Source organism: Otolemur garnettii, unplaced genomic scaffold (assembly GCF_000181295.1).
Source record: "Otolemur garnettii isolate 467f Iridium unplaced genomic scaffold, OtoGar3 scaffold00095, whole genome shotgun sequence".
Taxonomy (NCBI): Eukaryota; Metazoa; Chordata; class Mammalia; order Primates; family Galagidae; genus Otolemur; species Otolemur garnettii.
The window spans coordinates 7168789-7186230 of NW_003852490.1; the positions used below are offsets into that span (position 1 = coordinate 7168789).

A 17442-nucleotide genomic window follows, 5' to 3' on the forward strand; every position below is an offset into this window, starting at 1 on the left:
CACCTTAGGTGTACGTGGCTGGCGCCTTAGCCCGGTTGAGCTATAGGCGCCGAGCCTCTAGGTTTATTCTTAAGTTCAATTTGTATATAAATTGGAACCAGTACATTTACCTATTACCTGTAGTAGCCTCCATTCGTAAGTGTGAGCTATACGGAGGTCAGATGTCTGTAATTTGTGGACTGCTTGTAGTGTACTGGAGTAGTGGTGGGTTCCTGGGGTATCATGTGAGTTCACAAACAGGACAGTCTTCATTCAGTTTCAAAGTCAGTCCAGTTCAATTTTGTACATGATGAAACTGAGGTCCCAAGAGAAGAAACCCCCCATGCAAGGTCATGTAACCAGCCAGTGGCAAGACTAAAAGTGATGCATTCCCAACCATACTGCTTTCACAACTACTGGGCAGCCTCCTAGACCCATTATAATAACTCATCTTAGCACCTCAGAAACCTTCCTCGCATTTTTCCCGTGGTTTGACCCAGTACTGACCTCACCCTCCTGTCTGGTCTCCTCTCCTTCATCCTGGTCAAGTTCAAATTCGGTGCCTCGGTCCACAACATCCACCCCAGCCTGCACTCTGGGCTTCTCATTTTCCCACTTGGCAAAGCCTTTGTCCTTTGCTGCTTTGTCATGGAACTTGGATTTCATCTTGGGGAAGGTGTGGGACCCTGAGTTCCCCCAGCCACCCTCTGACCACACAGGTTCAGTCTGGGTGGCCTGGCTGGTTGTGGCCCGCTGCAGCCTCACAGAGATCTTGCGAGAAGAACCAGTGACCAGTGTGATGGCTCTGCTGTCCAGGTCCTGATGTCCGGTAGCAACCCCGGGAAACTCAAATACTTCATCCTGCACTGGAAGGGGAAAGAGCCTGGTGATTATTTGACATCTGGCCGTTTGATAGCAAACCATCAAAGTTAGTGCAAACAGCAGGAGTCCTACGTAAAAGGTCCTAGAGGAACAGACTAGGGGAGAGCAAAATTAGCTGCAGGCAGGTTGCCGGATAATGAAACTGCAAAGCAGAGAGAAGAGCTTGGTGTTTACTATGACTCTGACCAGGATAGACAAGAAACCAAAGGAGGGCCAGGTGTGGGGGGACGAGTGGAGAGGCATTTTGGCAGCACAGCAAGCAGAGGGCATTACCTGGGGGCAGCGAGGGGCTTCCAGGCAGTGACCCGTGACCACTGCCCAAGGACGGTGCCCGGGCAAACCTCCTACAGGCCAGAACCAGGAGGTCTTTGCACTGTTTATGACAATTGGCTCCACAGTCTGAAAGATTCCAAATGTGTCACAGATGGTCAGGGTATCTGGTGCTGACCGAGCTGCAGGGGTGGCCCTTCGGCTGTTAGCCCTCCCCTACACTCCTCAGTTTCTGGGTTGGATTGCAAGAGTCCAGCTCAGGCCCACAGGGTGTGTCTAGGGGGCTGGAAAAGGGCACACGGGGCCACTCTTGCTTTCCTAAGGTTCCTTTTAAACGTCTTCCTCTGCACAATCCATTAAAGTGCTCAGGGAGCAAACGAGCAGAGTCCAGTCTGGGAGGAAGGCTGCTTTTGCCCCAAACAAAATGTCAATCACATGGGGCTGGGATTCTCTCCCAGGCAGACAGGGGATCCCCCGCCCCCCGCAGAGGCTCTTGAGCCAACAGGGCGAGAAGCCTCAGCTGCTCCCCGCTCCCAGGGCTGACCACTGTGCCTGCCCCTTCCCCAGGAGGCGAGTCTCCACTCAGTACTTGTCTGGACTTTTAAAATTTTTTCTTCATTTCCCAAAACCTTTTCTAGACAAGTGATCACATATCTTCTGCTTCCTTTCTTTGTACAGAAATAGAAAACAAGGTGAGTGAGCATCTGCTCGACAAACATGCTCCATACTTGACTATGGTTTGAAACGGTGCACAGCAGGCATTAGGATGCTTCCCACAGCAGAATGCCAGCTACTACTCGGGGTAGAAAAACGTGGCTACTTCAGGAGATGGCTCACAATTATGAGGGTCCTGCACTTCATTTAGAACCGTTGAACAGATACAGTCATTTTATTTTATTTTATTAAATTATAGCTGTGTACATTAATGCAATTATAGGGTACAATGTGCTGGTTTTATATACCATTTGAAATATTTTCATCAAACTGGTTAACAAAGCCTTCACCACATTTTCTTACATATTGAGTTAAGACATTTATCCTCTACACTTAGTAAATTTAACATGTACCCTTGTAAAATGCACCGTAGTTGTGTTCCCACCAATTACCGTCCCTCCTCCTCTCCCCTCGCCTCTTTCCCCTTCTTCTTGGGGAATTAAAGAGTATATATCCTACAGCCCAAGAGGACCTTTCTAACTACCGTATTTCCAATACCTATTCCCTTCCGCCATATGGTCTTCCAGATAGGCTTAATGACATGTTCAGTCTATTTAATTAGGTTTTTTCACTCTATGTGCCATTAAGAGAAAACAAAAGGGCTCAGCGCCTATAGCTCAACCGGCTAAGGCGCCAGCCACCTACACCTAAGGTGGCGGGTTCGAATCCCCAGCCCGCACCTGCCAAACAACAATGACGGCTGCAACCAAAAAATAGCCGGGCATTGTGGCGGGTGCCTGTGGTCCCAGCTACTTGGGAGGCGGAGGCAGGAGACTCGCTTGAGCCCAGGAGTTGGAGGTTGCTGTGAGCTATAATGCCACGGCACTCTACCCAGGGGGACAGCTTGAGGCTCTGTCTCAAAAAAAAAAAGAGAGAGAAAACAAAAGATTATCCAAAGGTTTTACTGATTTTCATCTTCATAAAACTGTGTGTGTGTGTGTGTGTGTGTGTGTGTGTGTGTATAAACAAGCATTGTATGTTTGTTGTATATGTTTGTGGGGCTGGCAGATAGAAACCAAATAAAATAATGATTCACTGCTATTGGACAATAAGATATTGCAGTGTTTTCGCTCCTTGTAAAAATCCAAGTGAGACCAAGACAAGTGACCAAGAAGCACCAAAGGGAAGGTCCCACTGAGCCCTAGACAGTGGCTCATTCTGGCTGTGAAGTTCTTGTTCACGCAAGATGAGGAGCACAGACCGAAAAACAGCTCAAGGAAAAAAGAGGAAAAGAGGGCGAGGGCGTCACAAAGGGAACAGTCTTTATCTGAAGGCATTCTGTGGCTGAGAGATTTCTTTTTGTAGTTGTATTATATTTTTCAAGAACATTATCAGATGCTTTAAAAAAAAACTTTATCAGATTCTTAAAAAACACAGGATAACTTGGTTCTTTTCCATAAAGTATCTAGCAACCTTTTAAAGACCAATAGTATGCAATAATCATATAGATAAGTAGCAAAATGCTTAATAAGCATTCATAGCACATTTGTCAAATATGTATTTATTCAATTGTTTATACATTTCGATTAAATGAGGAAGTTCATTGACAGGGACAAAAGTAAGTTTTAAAGTTTCTTTTTTTTTTTCCTCCTCATCTAGGTGATTTAGTGAAAAAAAGAAGTAGCTCTGTGTGAGGGGGAAGAGAGCCCTATGGATTATAGAAATGCGCGTGGGTTTTTTTTCTCCTTGCAGGAAAAAGGTCGTATATGCAGTCGTTTAGTTAGTCCTGTCCCACTTCAGAATTCCCACCTTCCCTAGACATTGCTGATTTGCAAGGACTAGCTTCGTGGGTCAAGTTGATAATGATATGCACTTTGAACTTGGGCTGTCCAAAACTCCAGGGATTCCTCACACACATCAACTCTCCGTTGCTACTGGCCTCAAAGAACCTAAATTCTCAATGATGAGATTTTGTGGATTAACTGGACAAATTTGATTCCTACCCAAGATGGCAATTTTTTTTGAATTGTAACAAAAGGATGTATATTTACCTTTGCATTTGTATCCTTGCTTGATTATGCCCCAGAGCTGTAACAAAAGACAGAGGAATGTCAGGGAGTCTGCAGAGAAATCTAAAAGGAAAACAAGGCCGCAGAGAAGGAAGTGCTAGTAAAGCTGGTGACGGGCCAGGCACAAACAGGATGTCGCTGCTCCTAACAGCCTTCCTGTCGATAGAAGAGCCTTCTCCCAGCCGCTCCAGCTGTGTGATAACACCAGTTTTGCTTCCCTTTTCTTTCTCAGAGCCAAATGGGAGCCAGGATGGAAAACTGAAGTTGGTGCATGTGCTGAACTTGGGCATGATGCGCGCTCAGCAAAATCTCCAGGGGGACAAACACGTTGTCTTTGGAGGCTCCTGGCTCCCAAGTTCTAATGAGCACCTGCCCGTGGTGCCCACTGCGGAGATAAAGCTATCTAAGACGCGAACCTCACACCAAAGCATTTCGGTTTTGCCAGGTTATTTTCTGAGTGGTATTTGTACCTTGAAAGAATTCAGAAGGCAGAACTACTTACTTATTCACATATTCATTCTCCACATTTGTTCTGTGGTTGGCCTGTGCCAGGGCTGTGGGTGATGCAGAAAAAGTTCTGCCAAGCAAGGGATCAGCGACTTCCATGTGGTTGACAAGTAGGAAGTGACACACGGCTCAGGGGAGATGTGAGGGCCTGCGGTTCCACCAGGGAGTGTTTGCCCAGGTGGCTCCAGGGCATGGTCCTGGAGGTCGGGTCTTTGCCCTCCTGACACATTCCTAACTCCGTGAAGAGTCCTCTCCTATGCTGTCACTCAGGACTCAGGGCAACAGGGACACCGGAAATGTATACAATTGATAATGAAGTGGGTTTAGCACAAGTTGGAGAAGTTCTGTTGCTAACTTTTTAATAGTTAGATTAGGTGGCTGTTGCCTACTTAATAAAATGTTTGGCCAGGTACAGTGACTCAAGCCCACAGTCCTAACACTCTGGGAGACAGAGGCGGGAGGATCACTTGAGGACAGGCGTTTGACACCAGCCTGAGCAAGAGCAAGATCCGGTCTGTACAAAAAACCAGAAAAATTCACTAGGCATGGTGGCACATGCCTGTAGTCCCAGCTACTTGGGAGGCTAAGGTAGCACAATCGCTTGAGACTGCAATGAGCTATGACGATGCCATAGAACTTCAGCCTGGGGACAGAGTGAGACTCTGTCTCCCCACCTGTAAGATAAAATAAAGTAAAAAGATGTTGAATAAAACCACAGACAGTGGCCTCCTGGAACTGATGAGGGTGCCATTCACAGAGATTACAAGAGAACAACACCCCCAAGAGTGGGCGGCACAGACCCAGAAGAAGAGTTAGTAGTTGCCAATTTGCAGCCGCTCACTCAAGGGCAACAGGAAGCCAGCTCCTTACCCTCTTCTGGACAAGGAAATTCCACCACCAGAAACCGCAAAGCTTCCTCTGACCCTTAAAAGTGATTCAGCCCTTCAGAATATGTTATTAAGACACAAATGCCTCCTGGGATAGGGCAACATTCTGCCTTGGAGACAGGAAGGGTTATTTGACAACCCAGTGGAAGCTGGAAGCAAGGCTCAGGTGCCTGGGATGGTGAGAGGAGGGAGGGGTGAAATACAGTAACCTGAAACATCAGGATGACCATATCCTCATCTTTGAGATGATCTAATTTGCTTCTCTTTTGTAAAAGGTGAATGTAAGGATCCAGGAAGGAAAATCATTTGAAGGTCCCTCAACCTGGGAAATCTTTTCCCCAGAGCCTTTGGGTGATGGGAATAACATCACTGATGGTGACAGGTCACATTTATTGAACTGTTTGCTGTGTGAGAGGCACAGTTTCAAGCTCTTTTCGCATATTAATTAATTTAATGATTATAATAGCTTTTTGGGGATAGATGATAGTATTTTTCTTACTGTTAAAGATGAGGAGAGTGACCTGCAGAGAGGTGATGTCACTTGGTCTTACGGCTACTGATTAGGGAGAGAATGTGTCACTGGAGGGAAACACAGGAAGCCACGCTGTGTGAGAAAAAGCCACTGAGGCAGGGTAAGAAAAGATAAGATTTAAGAGGCGGCATCCTATTATCAGGATATGTTACAGGATCAGCAACGCGGCAGGAACTGCTGAACGAGATACAGTCGGGCAAGGGTCCTACCAACAGAGGCAGTCCAGCCGTGGTTTGATAATAATAACCAGGAGAGAACACCAGCTGGCTCTGTTAACCAGTTTGATGAAAGTATTTCAAATTGTATATAAACCAGCACACTGTAACCCATAAATGCATTAATGTACACAGCTATGATTTAAGAAAGAAATAGAGAGAGAGAGAGAAATAAAAAGAAAGAAAAGAAAAAAAGAAAAAGAAAACACAAGATAGGCAGCAGAGGGTGACTTCATGTGGATGGGTGTGCAGAGAGTATTTTCTGTGGTCCTTTGATTTGAGACCACGGGCTGATGTAATATTTGGAGTTGTCATGGACTGAGTCAGGAGACTCGGGTATGATATATGGTCTTGCTAATGTGACCTTGGGGAAGTCACTTAACTTCTCCAGACCTTAGTTTCTTCATCTACAGAATTAGGGAATTACACTCTCACAATTCTGGAATTACAGCAGTGAAATACATCTACTTCAAAACGAATAGTGATGTTGTCTTCCTTACTCTTAAAATGGAATTTATTTCTAAACCAGATGGTCCAAGGCCTGGACAATGGTTCCTTGCATTCCCCCACAATTCCTTTCAATGACACATCTTTTGAGTTATACCTACAAATTCCTTTAAAGCCAATGGACTTTAAAAAATATGTATAAGTAAAGATCAAGTCAGATTGTACCAAAAAATTGTACCATAAAAATTAAGTCACTTAATTTCAGTTAAACCCCAGGAGTATAAAGGACTACTAAAGAAAGAAATGTCACGTACTCTGAGGTGTGTGACATGCAAGATCTCTGATACCATCACCACAACAACATGGTAGGTAATCTTTAATTCCCTTTTGCAGATAGGAAAATGGACTCCGAGATGGTTAATAACTTGGTCAAGGACATAGCAGTAGCAATGGGAAGGACAGAGATTCAAACTCAGGGTTCCAGATTCCAAGTCCAAGAGCTGTCTGCTTCATCACACCTGCATCCATAATGCAGCACCAGCACCTCTGCTTTGCTGAGTCCAGGAGAGAAGCATGGCGCTCCTGAGAAAGACCACCTTGCTCTTCCTGCGGAAACAGTGCCACCACAGAAGGGGGGAACAGGACAAAAGGACTCGGGAGAAGAGAGAACTTCTGTGGGGGGGTTCCTTTCTTTCTTTTCTTTTTTTTTTTTTTTTTTGAGACAGAGCCTCAAGCTGTCCCCCTGGGCAGAGTGCCATGGCATTACAGCTCACAGCAACCTCCAACTCCTGGGCTCAAGCGAGTCTCCTGCCTCCGCCTCCCAAGTAGCTGGGACCACAGGCGCCCGCCACAACGCCCGGCTATTTTTTGGTTGCAGCCATCATTGTTGTTTGGCGGGTCCGGGCTGGGGATTCGAACCCGCCACCTTAGGTGTACGTGGCTGGCGCCTTAGCCGGTTGAGCTATAGGCGCCGAGCCTCTTTCTTTTTTTTTTTTAACTTTCAGAGACAAGGTCTCACTATATTGCCCAGGTAGGACGTAAGCTCCTGATCTGAAGTGATCCTCCTGCCTCATCTCTAAATAACTGGGACTCCAGGAATGAGCCACCACACCCAGGACCTTGAGATTTGAGAAGGGCCTCCTGACTCTCGCTCTTCACCAGAGGACAGTTGTATCACCCTGACTTTGCCCAGCACCTTGAGATTTGAGAAGGGCCTCCTGACTCACTCTCCACCAGAGGACAGCTGTATTGCCCTGACTTTGAGCCACCACTTTGTCCCACTCTGCAGGTAAATGTAATGCCCCATCCCCCATCAGCATTTTCCAGCTGCAAAGACTTCAAAAAATTCCCATCAGAATAGGAAAACATGAAGAACTGGTTCTGAAGATGCAACCTCAGGGGAGAGCTGAGAAAGGAAGAGCTCCTTCCCTGGAGCGGTAGAGAGAGCTGGGTGGTTTGGCTTCACCCCTTGACCATATCAGCTTCTATGAGCATCGGGGCCATCTCTGAGGTCACAGGTGCCTCTTATTTACCCATTCTCAAACGGGTGTGCGCATGAACATAAACTCCCGCCCCTGGGCTCCCCACAACCAAGTTCCTTTTGTGGTAGCATTCAAATTCTACATGGACCAACGGTGGGATATGACTGCTGAGAAGACTGGCATGTCTGAACTCTGGCATCTAGAAAAAGGAGGAATTGTCACACTCATCTGCCAGCTGGACCTCCCGCACCTGAAATACCACATTGTCCATGTCCATTTCAGGGTCCGAGAGTCTATGTTCAGGCCAGGATCACAAAGTGACCCCAGTTTTCCAAGAATTGTCACATGTGAGGAGGTCAGCGTGTAATCGTCACCAGCTGCGTGTAGGTAGAGCACAGGACTGAGCGTCAGAACACCTCTGATTGAGCACAGGCTCTGGTAAGGGCGAGCTGTGCAGCCCTGGGGGACTTGGTTAATCTCTCTGAACCTCTCTATCTTCTTAGACAAGACAGGCAGAGTACAATACCCACTTAGAGGGCTCGCCGTGAGGATTAATTATTTTAACATCTATGGAAGTTTCCATTGCTGTCAAGTGTTAAGTAAATGTTATTTATTATTATAATCATCTCTTCTCCAAAAACAATTTTTCCTTTTTGAGTTGTGAATTATTGAGCCATGCCATGATGCATTTCTGGTGCCCAGTACCATACGAAATGACCACTGGCAGGACCTGGCTAAGATAACTCCCCTTAAACTGCAGCCACTAATAAATATCAGTGATGAATGCCAAGGCTTACCGGGCTGACACCTCTCCCTGCCGAGATTAACGGACAAACCACTCTCTTCCCTTACAGGCTTCACCCACCTTCCCTGTGTTTGCCTGCCCTGCACTTCCAGAAGATAACTAAACCCATAGATCTTGCTTTTGTTTTATTTAATCTTTAATTTCAGGAAGCCATCATGTTTTACTTCTGATCCAAAGCCGACTATGGGCTCCATTTAGCACCTCTTTTTCCTACCTTCTCTGAACGCTGCACAAATAAACACAGGCAAAAGAAAATAATGGAAAACAGACTTACAAATCCCGCGCAGTGTTCGCAGAAGGTTGGCTTGAGATAGGTCATCTCCTGAAAATTATGGATAAATCCTGGTCCCATTTTACAGTGTAGTTGGGATTTAGCTCTCAGGAAGTAAGCCATCATTTCATCTTTGCTAATTAGGCCATCCCTGTTAAGAGAATCAAAGAAGGAAGGGATCTTAGAATACCTTGCGGCTGACGGGTTGCCATGCTTCATTCCCCAGCCACCCAGACCTTGGTGGCCAAAAGCTGATGAGGAATGGTCACTCCTCTGTTACATTTGATAGGAGAAACAGACTTCACAGGACAGCTTTAGGTGTTCAAAGGCTTTTTCAGGAAGCAGAAGGTGGTGTGTGCTTGTGTGTGTGTGCGCGCGCCCCTGCAGGACCACACTCGTGTGCACATATGTGAACTTGGGGTCCTTCTCTCTCTGTCCCCACCACGTTCCCACCTCCGCCGGACTCTGCTCCTGGTAGGTCCTGCTCAGTCTCTTCCCCTGTTTCTTCGTCACCTCACTAACATGCACGGACCCTTCCCTCCTGAAACGCCCCTTTCCTGCTGCCGTCTCCAACACTCGCCTTTGCTTTCCTCCTTTTCACTCCTAAAGTTTTCAGAAAGAGTATTCAGTAGACTCTTTTTTCCTTTTCCTCCAGTTACTTTTTTGCTGCGTATAACTGGGCTTTAACTCTACAGTTCTATTGAACTCTCACCGAGGACATTCTCCCTGGCCTTTTGTCCTTGGCAGCAGGTGACACCGGACACACTTCCTCCTTTTGCACGTCCTCTCCCCTAGGGACTCCTGTGAGGCCAGGCAGCCCTGGTTTTCCTCCTTCCTCCCCTGCTCCCTCCTGCTCTGTCTTTTCTGCACGACCCACTTGTTCCTTTCAGCTTCTACATGTGGAAAGGGGGTTCGCTGACAGCTCATTCCTCAGGCCCTGGGCTCACCTCCCTCTAAACCAGCAGTTCTCAACCTGTGGGTCCCGACCCCTTTGTAATAATGAAAGTACATCGCGGCATTAGGAAGGTTGAGAACCAGTGCAGCTCTCCCACCAGAGTTTGCTCCCACACTCCAGACTACAGCTTATGCTGCTGGGCCGAAGACTTACTCTCCATCTCCAGCCCCAACTGGTCTCCTGAATTTCGATACAACATTTTCAACAATTCGCTGGGCATTGCTTCCTGATGATCCACTCTCCTCTCAAAATTAACATATCTGAGCCCAACTTGACATCTTCTCTGTACTCCCTGTCCCAGCCCTCTGAGGCGCTACAATCCCTCTCCGCCTCCCAGAACCACCTGCTTGGGAATTTAAGATCCCTTTCTTGGCTTTTATGCAAAATAACTTTAAAATACTTAAAATTTATAAAACTTAAAGAGTCATCTTGTGTCTTGTTGATCTCAAGAGGAGGAAATTATCCCACAATCACTGCATTTAATCACAAATACACATTACAAATGTCAGTACAAGTATGGTGAGGAAGGTTATATAGGCTGGGAGATTATAGAGCCATAGATATGTAAATACAGATACAGATACCGCACTGCTGAGTCACATAGCCCCAGGGGCAACACTTAGGAGAACAAAGTGAAAGGGGCGGGAGTACAAAGCCCAGGCAGGGGCGGGGGGCTCAGCCCCTTGCTGGGTTTAACAGAGAAAGGAGGGGCAGTATTTGCCCCCTGCCTAGCATGTGCTGTCTTTAACCACATAGGTCTGCTGCTACTAAGTAGCTGCCCAGACAGGAGCTGCGCTTCCCAGCCTTTCTTAAATCTATGTGGGGGTCGTGTGACTATTAGCCAGCAAAAGAAACTGTTGGGCTTTCCCACATTCTCTTCTCTCATCTGCCAGAAGTGCACAGGGGAGTCCAGAATTGCAGAAGTTGACGAAGTCACGAGGTAGAAGGAGCCTAGTTCACAGATTAGCAGGAAGGGGAAGGTTGAGCAGGAACCCTGGACTCTTAATATGCATGAGGACAGACCTTCAGTGTGTCAAGCTACTCTAAGTTTGGAGTTTCTCCCAAACTGCTGGGATCTTAGTAACTGCACCTGGAAATATCTCATCCCACTCTGCAAAGACATCAGTCCCCAGTTTATGGTGGGGATCGCCACGCTTGAGTTCTCGGGAGGTGGGGCCGGTTTCCATGAGGGCTGGGCTGGCCCTGAGGTGGGGCTGGTTTCCATGAGTGCTGGGCTGGCCCTGGCATTGACCCAGAGAACCCACTGTGCTCACCACCCTTCTCCCTCCATTCTGGTAACCAGAGAGACAGGCTGTCTTTAGCCCTAAGTGCTGTTCTAAAAGGATTTCTATCTGAATGAATGGAGGAGTTTCATTTGGTCTCTGACCGATCAAAACCTCCCATCTGGCCTAAAATCTGTGATTTCTTCCTCATGGAATCTTCCACGGGAGGCAGGGAGGCAGATTAAAGTTAAATGCTGCCAGCCAGGTGCGGTGGCTCACACCTATAATCCTAACACTCTGAGAGGCTGAAGAAGGAGGATTCTTTGACTTCAGGAATTTGAGACCAGCCTGAGCAATGTGAGACCCCCTCTCTACTAAAAAGAGAAAAATTAGCTGGGTGTTGTGGCAGGAGCCTATAGTCCCAGATACTCGGGAGGCTGAGTGAGGCAGGAGGTGCCTGGAACCCAGGAGTGTGAGGTCGCTGTGAGGCCACAGCACTCTAGCCTGGCTGACCGGGAGACTCTGTTTCAAAAAAAAATAAAATAAAAAAGTTAAATTTCACCTAAAATAAAAGTTCCCAAGGAGCTTTATGTGGGAGAAGAGATTCTTGAGCTGCTAATAGGGGCTGTGAGAAAAGAGAAAGGTTTTTTGGTAAGTATATATATAAATATGTAAAATAAATTTGTGAAACAGCAGAGCCCATCACCCCCCGGGGAATCACAGTGCACTACACCCTAACCTATTAAAAGTTTTGGAAGTTGCAGTCAAGACATCTATTAAATGAGCTTTAACCCTGTGTTTCTCACACTTGACTAGTTAATTCCTTTTTCAAAAGTGCTGATATCAACTTCTCTGGAACACAGTTGAGAAAATGAAAGAGAAAAAAAAATTCTTTTTGAGACTCTCCAGTATTCACCCCTCAAAACTCTGGTGTGATTAGCCATGATAAAGTTTGAGGTGTCAACTTAAGGTATCACGTTGTCTGACAAAAGAAGTCCTGTAAGCCCTGAATAGTTCCAACCCTCATTCACAGAAAAAATTGTGTACCATGTATCAATCCATGTCAACAGATAGGATATAGATGATACAGAGATAGAGACAGGTATCAGCTGTGACAATCTCAGTGTTGTCTCTAGAACTAGCAATAAAAAGAAATGAAGGGCGGGAAGTGATTTTTACGTCCATGTCCATTTTCATATCACAAATAGTAACAAACCAAAGAAGAAGTGGGTAGTAGGCCCCCGGGATATATAATGAAGACAAACTCGAGACTTTAAGTTGTTTATGTTAAAGTATCAAGGCTCTCCTTGGTGGGCTGAATTGCTTACAGATGTCGTTTTTTTCTTTTTAATTCTCAAACCAACACAAATATTAGGATTTTAATGTGATTTAATTTGGCTGATTCACCAATATAAAGCCCAGTATTTTTTTTTTTTTGAGACAGAGCCTCAAGCTATCCCTCTGAGTAGAGTGCTGTGACATCACAGCTCACAGCAACCTCCAACTCCTGGGCTCAAGCAAGTCTCCTGCCTCAGCCTCCCAAGTAGCTGGGACCACAGGTGCCTGCCACAATGCCTGGCTATTTTTTGGTTGCAGCCATCATTGTTGTTTTGGCGAGCCCGGGCTGGATTTGAACCTGCCACCTTAGGTATATGTGGCTGGCGCCTTAGCCACTTGAGCCACAGGCGCCGAGCCAAGCCCAGCATTTTGTTACAGATGATTTTTATTTCTTTCTATTTATTTATTTACTTATTTTTGAGACACAGTCTCATTTTTTCTCCCTCGGTAGAGTGCTGTGGCATCACAGCTCCCAGCAACCTCAAACTCTTGGGCTCAAGTGATCTTCTTGCCTCAGTCTCTCAAGTAGCTAAGACTACGGGCACCCACCACTATGTCCAGTTATTTTTAGAGACAGGGTCTGGCTCTTGCTTAGGCTGGTCTCAAACTCCTCAGCTCAGGCCATCTACCCACCTTAGCCCCTCTGAGTGCTAGGATCACAGGTGTGAGCCACAACGCCGGCCTTATTTATTTTTATTTTTCTATTTTTATTTTTATTTTATTAGATAGGTCTTGTTGTGTCACCTAGGCTAGTGTATAGAGGTGAGATCATAGCTCACTATAACTTCACATTCCTGGGCTCAAGTGACCCTCCCCCAGTTGATGAAGTGGTCTGGCCTCCCAAAGTTCTGAAATTACAAGCCATGAGCCACCATGCCTAGCCAGATGCTTTTTAAATTAGGAACTAATCCCACACAGTTAACAATTCACCAAATTTTTAATGGCAGTCTTTCTGAGCAATTTTTTTTAAAGTCATTTCTTTTAAATCAGTTGGGTCTTAGTCTCTAAAGCCATTTAATTTTTGAGGAATCACTTGAAGCTGAAGAAAAGGTGAATTTTTTCTTCACTTATCCAGACAACCTTTGAACCATCTAAGAGAAAAAGTGCGGGTGCTTCTTGGCTATTTGTAGCTATCATCTGCTTTCAGGAAGACCATAAATAATCTAAAAAAAAAAAAAAATCTTTTTTGAGTTTTAAGATTGCACTCAGGTCCACAAACGCTGAGGACTCTCCCAGCCTAGATCTAACTATATTTCTCCTCTACTCTTTTTTAATGGAGGCTTTTGGCATTGAGAGGTAAGTAGTAGAAGGGTCATATAACAAATGGAGAGCCAGGCTAATTTGCAAGTGGACACCTGTGTTCAAAGTTGATGATGCGGTCTGCCCTGTGAGTCTATCCAACCAATCGTAAACACCAAGAAAAAAATCAGTGACAAATTACACCTGTCTCATCAAAGTGCTAGGGTTGACACTTCCAAGACATAAATTATAGCTTTGTCTGCTCTCCTCTGATAATAACTTTCTACTTGAAGATGGGTGAATTAAAATATAGCAAAATCAAAACTTACTGATCTTTGTCCAGCACACAGAATGAATCCAGGAAGGGAAAATTGGCAGCTATACTTTCAAAGTCCTCTTGGGAAATGTACCCATCATGGTCATGATCATAGTTCCTAAACACAGACTGGAAAAAAAAAAAAGACAAGTATTTATTAAATGACTATGAGTTGGATACTGAACTAGTTATTGTGAAAGCAATGACTGACATAGTACCCTTTCTATCAGGGAGAAAAGGTTTCATTATACTCTAGCGAGAGATAACTAAATCAAGAATATAACCAGGTAAGTGGTTTGCTGAGGAAAACAGTGCTATGGGTCAGGGAGGAAAGGAAGTGGATTGAGAATGGTTTACTAGAGAGAGCGGAATGGTTTACTGGAGAGAGCAAGGTTTAAACTGAGAACTTGGGGCTGCAAAGGAGGTAAGCTGGGTGTATTCACAAATCCTAATATCTTCACAGTAGAAAATAAAGCTTTAAGATGTTGAATTGCGGCTCGGCGCCTCGCCTATAGCTCAACCGGCTAAGGCGCCAGCCACGTACACCTAAGGTGGCGGGTTCGAATCCCCAGCCCGGACCCGCCAAACAACAATGACGGCTGCAACCAAAAAATAGCCGGGCGTTGTGGCGGGCGCCTGTGGTCCCAGCTACTTGGGAGGCTGAGGCAGGAGACTCGCTTGAGCCCAGGAGTTGGAGGTTGCTGTGAGCTGTGATGCCACGGCACTCTACCCAGGGGGACAGCTTGAGGCTCTGTCTCAAAAAAAAAAAAAAAAAGATGTTGAATTGCCTCCAAAATTAAAGTATACATTTAATGCAATTCCACTGAAAAATCCCAGTTAGGAATTTGTAGTAAATGAACAAATTGATTCTAAGTTCAAATAGACGTGAGTATGTTCACACTAGCCTAAAATTCAGAATAGCCTAAAAATTGTTTTAAGTGAAAAGTAATGAAGCGGACCGTGCCTTCTCATAGATCAAATATTTCATAAAGCTACATTAATCAAAACATGATGACACAAATTACTACAGACAGCGGAAATCAGAAATAGACCCAGGAATTTAAAGCATCAAAAAGTATTTTTTCAAATCCATAGGCCAATTACAGATTATTCAATAATTGCTGTTTAGTTAAATGGCTACTAATCTAACAGAATGAAATACCCCCAAACTACTCGTTAATTAAATATTTTAATGTAAAACATAAAGCTACAAAAGTTAAAGACAGATAGACGAAACTATCTTTCATGTTTCATCATCTTTGTGCGGGAAAGGCCTTTTCTAGCGTGACATCAAAGTCAGAAGCCAAAAAGAAAAATATTTTATTATAACCAAATAGAAACTATTTGAAAGCGGAAAAGCTCAGTTAACAAACGCAAAGGCAAATGACAAACAGAGTGAGTTACTTGCAATGTAGGTGACAGCAAAGACAAAAAGGTGACAGGCAATCACCAGAGTGAAAGGACAAACGGCTAGTACATTCACAGAATGGTGTCCAGCACTGTGAAGATTACAGAAACTTCTTAAAGTCTCAGATTAAATGAAACATTAAAATGCTGTAATTGATAATTCCCTGGGCTATGAGACAATAGGTACTCTTGTTAGTGAAAATAACAAGTGTTTCTTGTTAGTGAAATAAACAGCCACAGTCTTCCCAAGGATGACCAATTGCTTTAAGAAGTACCTACTTGCTGACACAGCAATTTTACTTGTGGGAATCTCTTCTAAGGAAATAATCCACCGAGGTTGCTCAAAGATCCACAGGTATGTATGTGTGTAGTACATGCATGTGTGCGTGTGTATATACACATGTATGTAAAGAGAAAGGGAGAATAAAGTCGTGTAAGATCATCTACAAACCATCGCTGGTTAGTTATCTCTAGAGAACAGAATTACCAAAGCCTGAAGGTAAAGCTTTTTATTTTTCTACCATTTATGTAATGCTTTTGTGTTTACAATAATCTGTCTTCCCTTACAAGTGAGAGTAATTAAAAAGGGTTTTCAATGCCCTTTGCTAAATTAATTAGGCTTTCCAAAAAATTTGCTCATTCTTTCTGCACACAACTGTGTGCAAATGCATCATCTGAGTTAGAGTCCAGCTGTAATTACATTGTCTCCTTTTCCCCAGTAATCTCTATTTTATTAATCTGCATTACCCTATGCTGCAAGCTGCTTCAGGAGTGGTTTGGGAAATAGGCAAGGTATCGATCAAGGAATTATTAATAATTGTAATAATTATTAATAATTATAAATATGACTAAAATGGGTCATTCGCTCCCGTTGCAAGTTTATCCCTAGATAACTGAATTTTAGTTGCAAAATCAAAAACCATTGCTTTTCTTTTGGAAATCTCAATATCAATACTTATCCATCATCAAAATTGCTTAGAAGTTAATTATTGTGGAGTAGTGCCTATTTATAGTTCAATATCCATATTACGAGTGTTACAAGATACTTTGTGGAATAAAATTTATAATGAAAATTCATAATAAAACTGAAGAGAGAGGGAGAGAGAGAGGAACTGAGACTCTCCGTGTGGGCAGGGCCAGAGGAAGTCAGCCTGCAGAACGAGATGGAGGGAGAACGTTCTGCCTCCCGTTTCCTGGCGTCGGACAACCCTGAACTGCTAGTGGGTCCTCACGTTCCTGAGGCCCCGGCCCCTTTCCCCACCTTCCTTGTCCAGGTTGGGTCTGCTACTGCCACATCATCCCAGGCCCCCTCCTTATCTCCTTCTCAGACCCTTCCCTCACCAAATTCCTCCCCACACCACCCTTTCTAATCTTTCCCTTCCTGTCTCCAAACAACTTTCAGCACCTCATAGTTCCCTAGATGAACCAAGTTATAGAACATTCTTCCTATTTGAACATCCTTTCCCAGAGGAAAAAAGCACACGATACCCTGAAGACACGACTGGATTGCCCCGGTGGATGTGTCTACCAATCCATTAAAGTAGAGTTTCCATCAGGGATCGGTTTCCCAGGCCTGAGATTTTGCCACGTTCCCTGTGTTGCCAATTCTTTTCTTCTTTGAACATGGGAAACTCAGACAGAGGCTTGTCCCACGTGGGTGATTTTTCTGACCTCCATGGCCTTGGATTGATGTCATAAAATCCCCAAAATACATCAGGAGAAACTATCCAATTTACAGGGTTGTTTTCTTGCCCTTGGGTAACCAATTTACTGGGCATTTTATTGTAGCATGTGAGTTTTTTATCAGCTCTTCTAATCCCCAGTCCCTGGAGTGGGTGGCAAATGCCTGGGGAAGGGAGGGGCTGGAAGCCACACAGCTGAGAGTCCCTGGGCCAGTGTGAAGGGCTGACAAGGCCGGGGAAGGGCCCTTCTTTTAGACCAGTGGTTCTCAATCTTCCTAATGCT

At 44.9% G+C, this 17442-nt stretch overlaps 1 protein-coding gene across 1 annotated transcript in view; it reads right to left on the reverse strand.

Moving 5' to 3' along the window:
• Positions 1–411: 411 nt before the first annotated feature.
• The window catches only part of RASGRP3 (RAS guanyl releasing protein 3), a 106197-nt gene continuing 89166 nt past the window's right edge, over positions 412–17442 (reverse strand). The window contains exons 13-17 of the mRNA XM_023516681.1: positions 14084–14199; positions 9003–9150; positions 3837–3873; positions 1135–1260; positions 412–845 (exon numbers count right to left, since the gene is read on the reverse strand). Coding sequence (XP_023372449.1) covers positions 427–845; positions 1135–1260; positions 3837–3873; positions 9003–9150; positions 14084–14199 — 846 coding nt within the window. The 3' untranslated portion in view covers positions 412–426. The remainder of the gene's footprint in view (positions 846–1134; positions 1261–3836; positions 3874–9002; positions 9151–14083; positions 14200–17442) is intronic.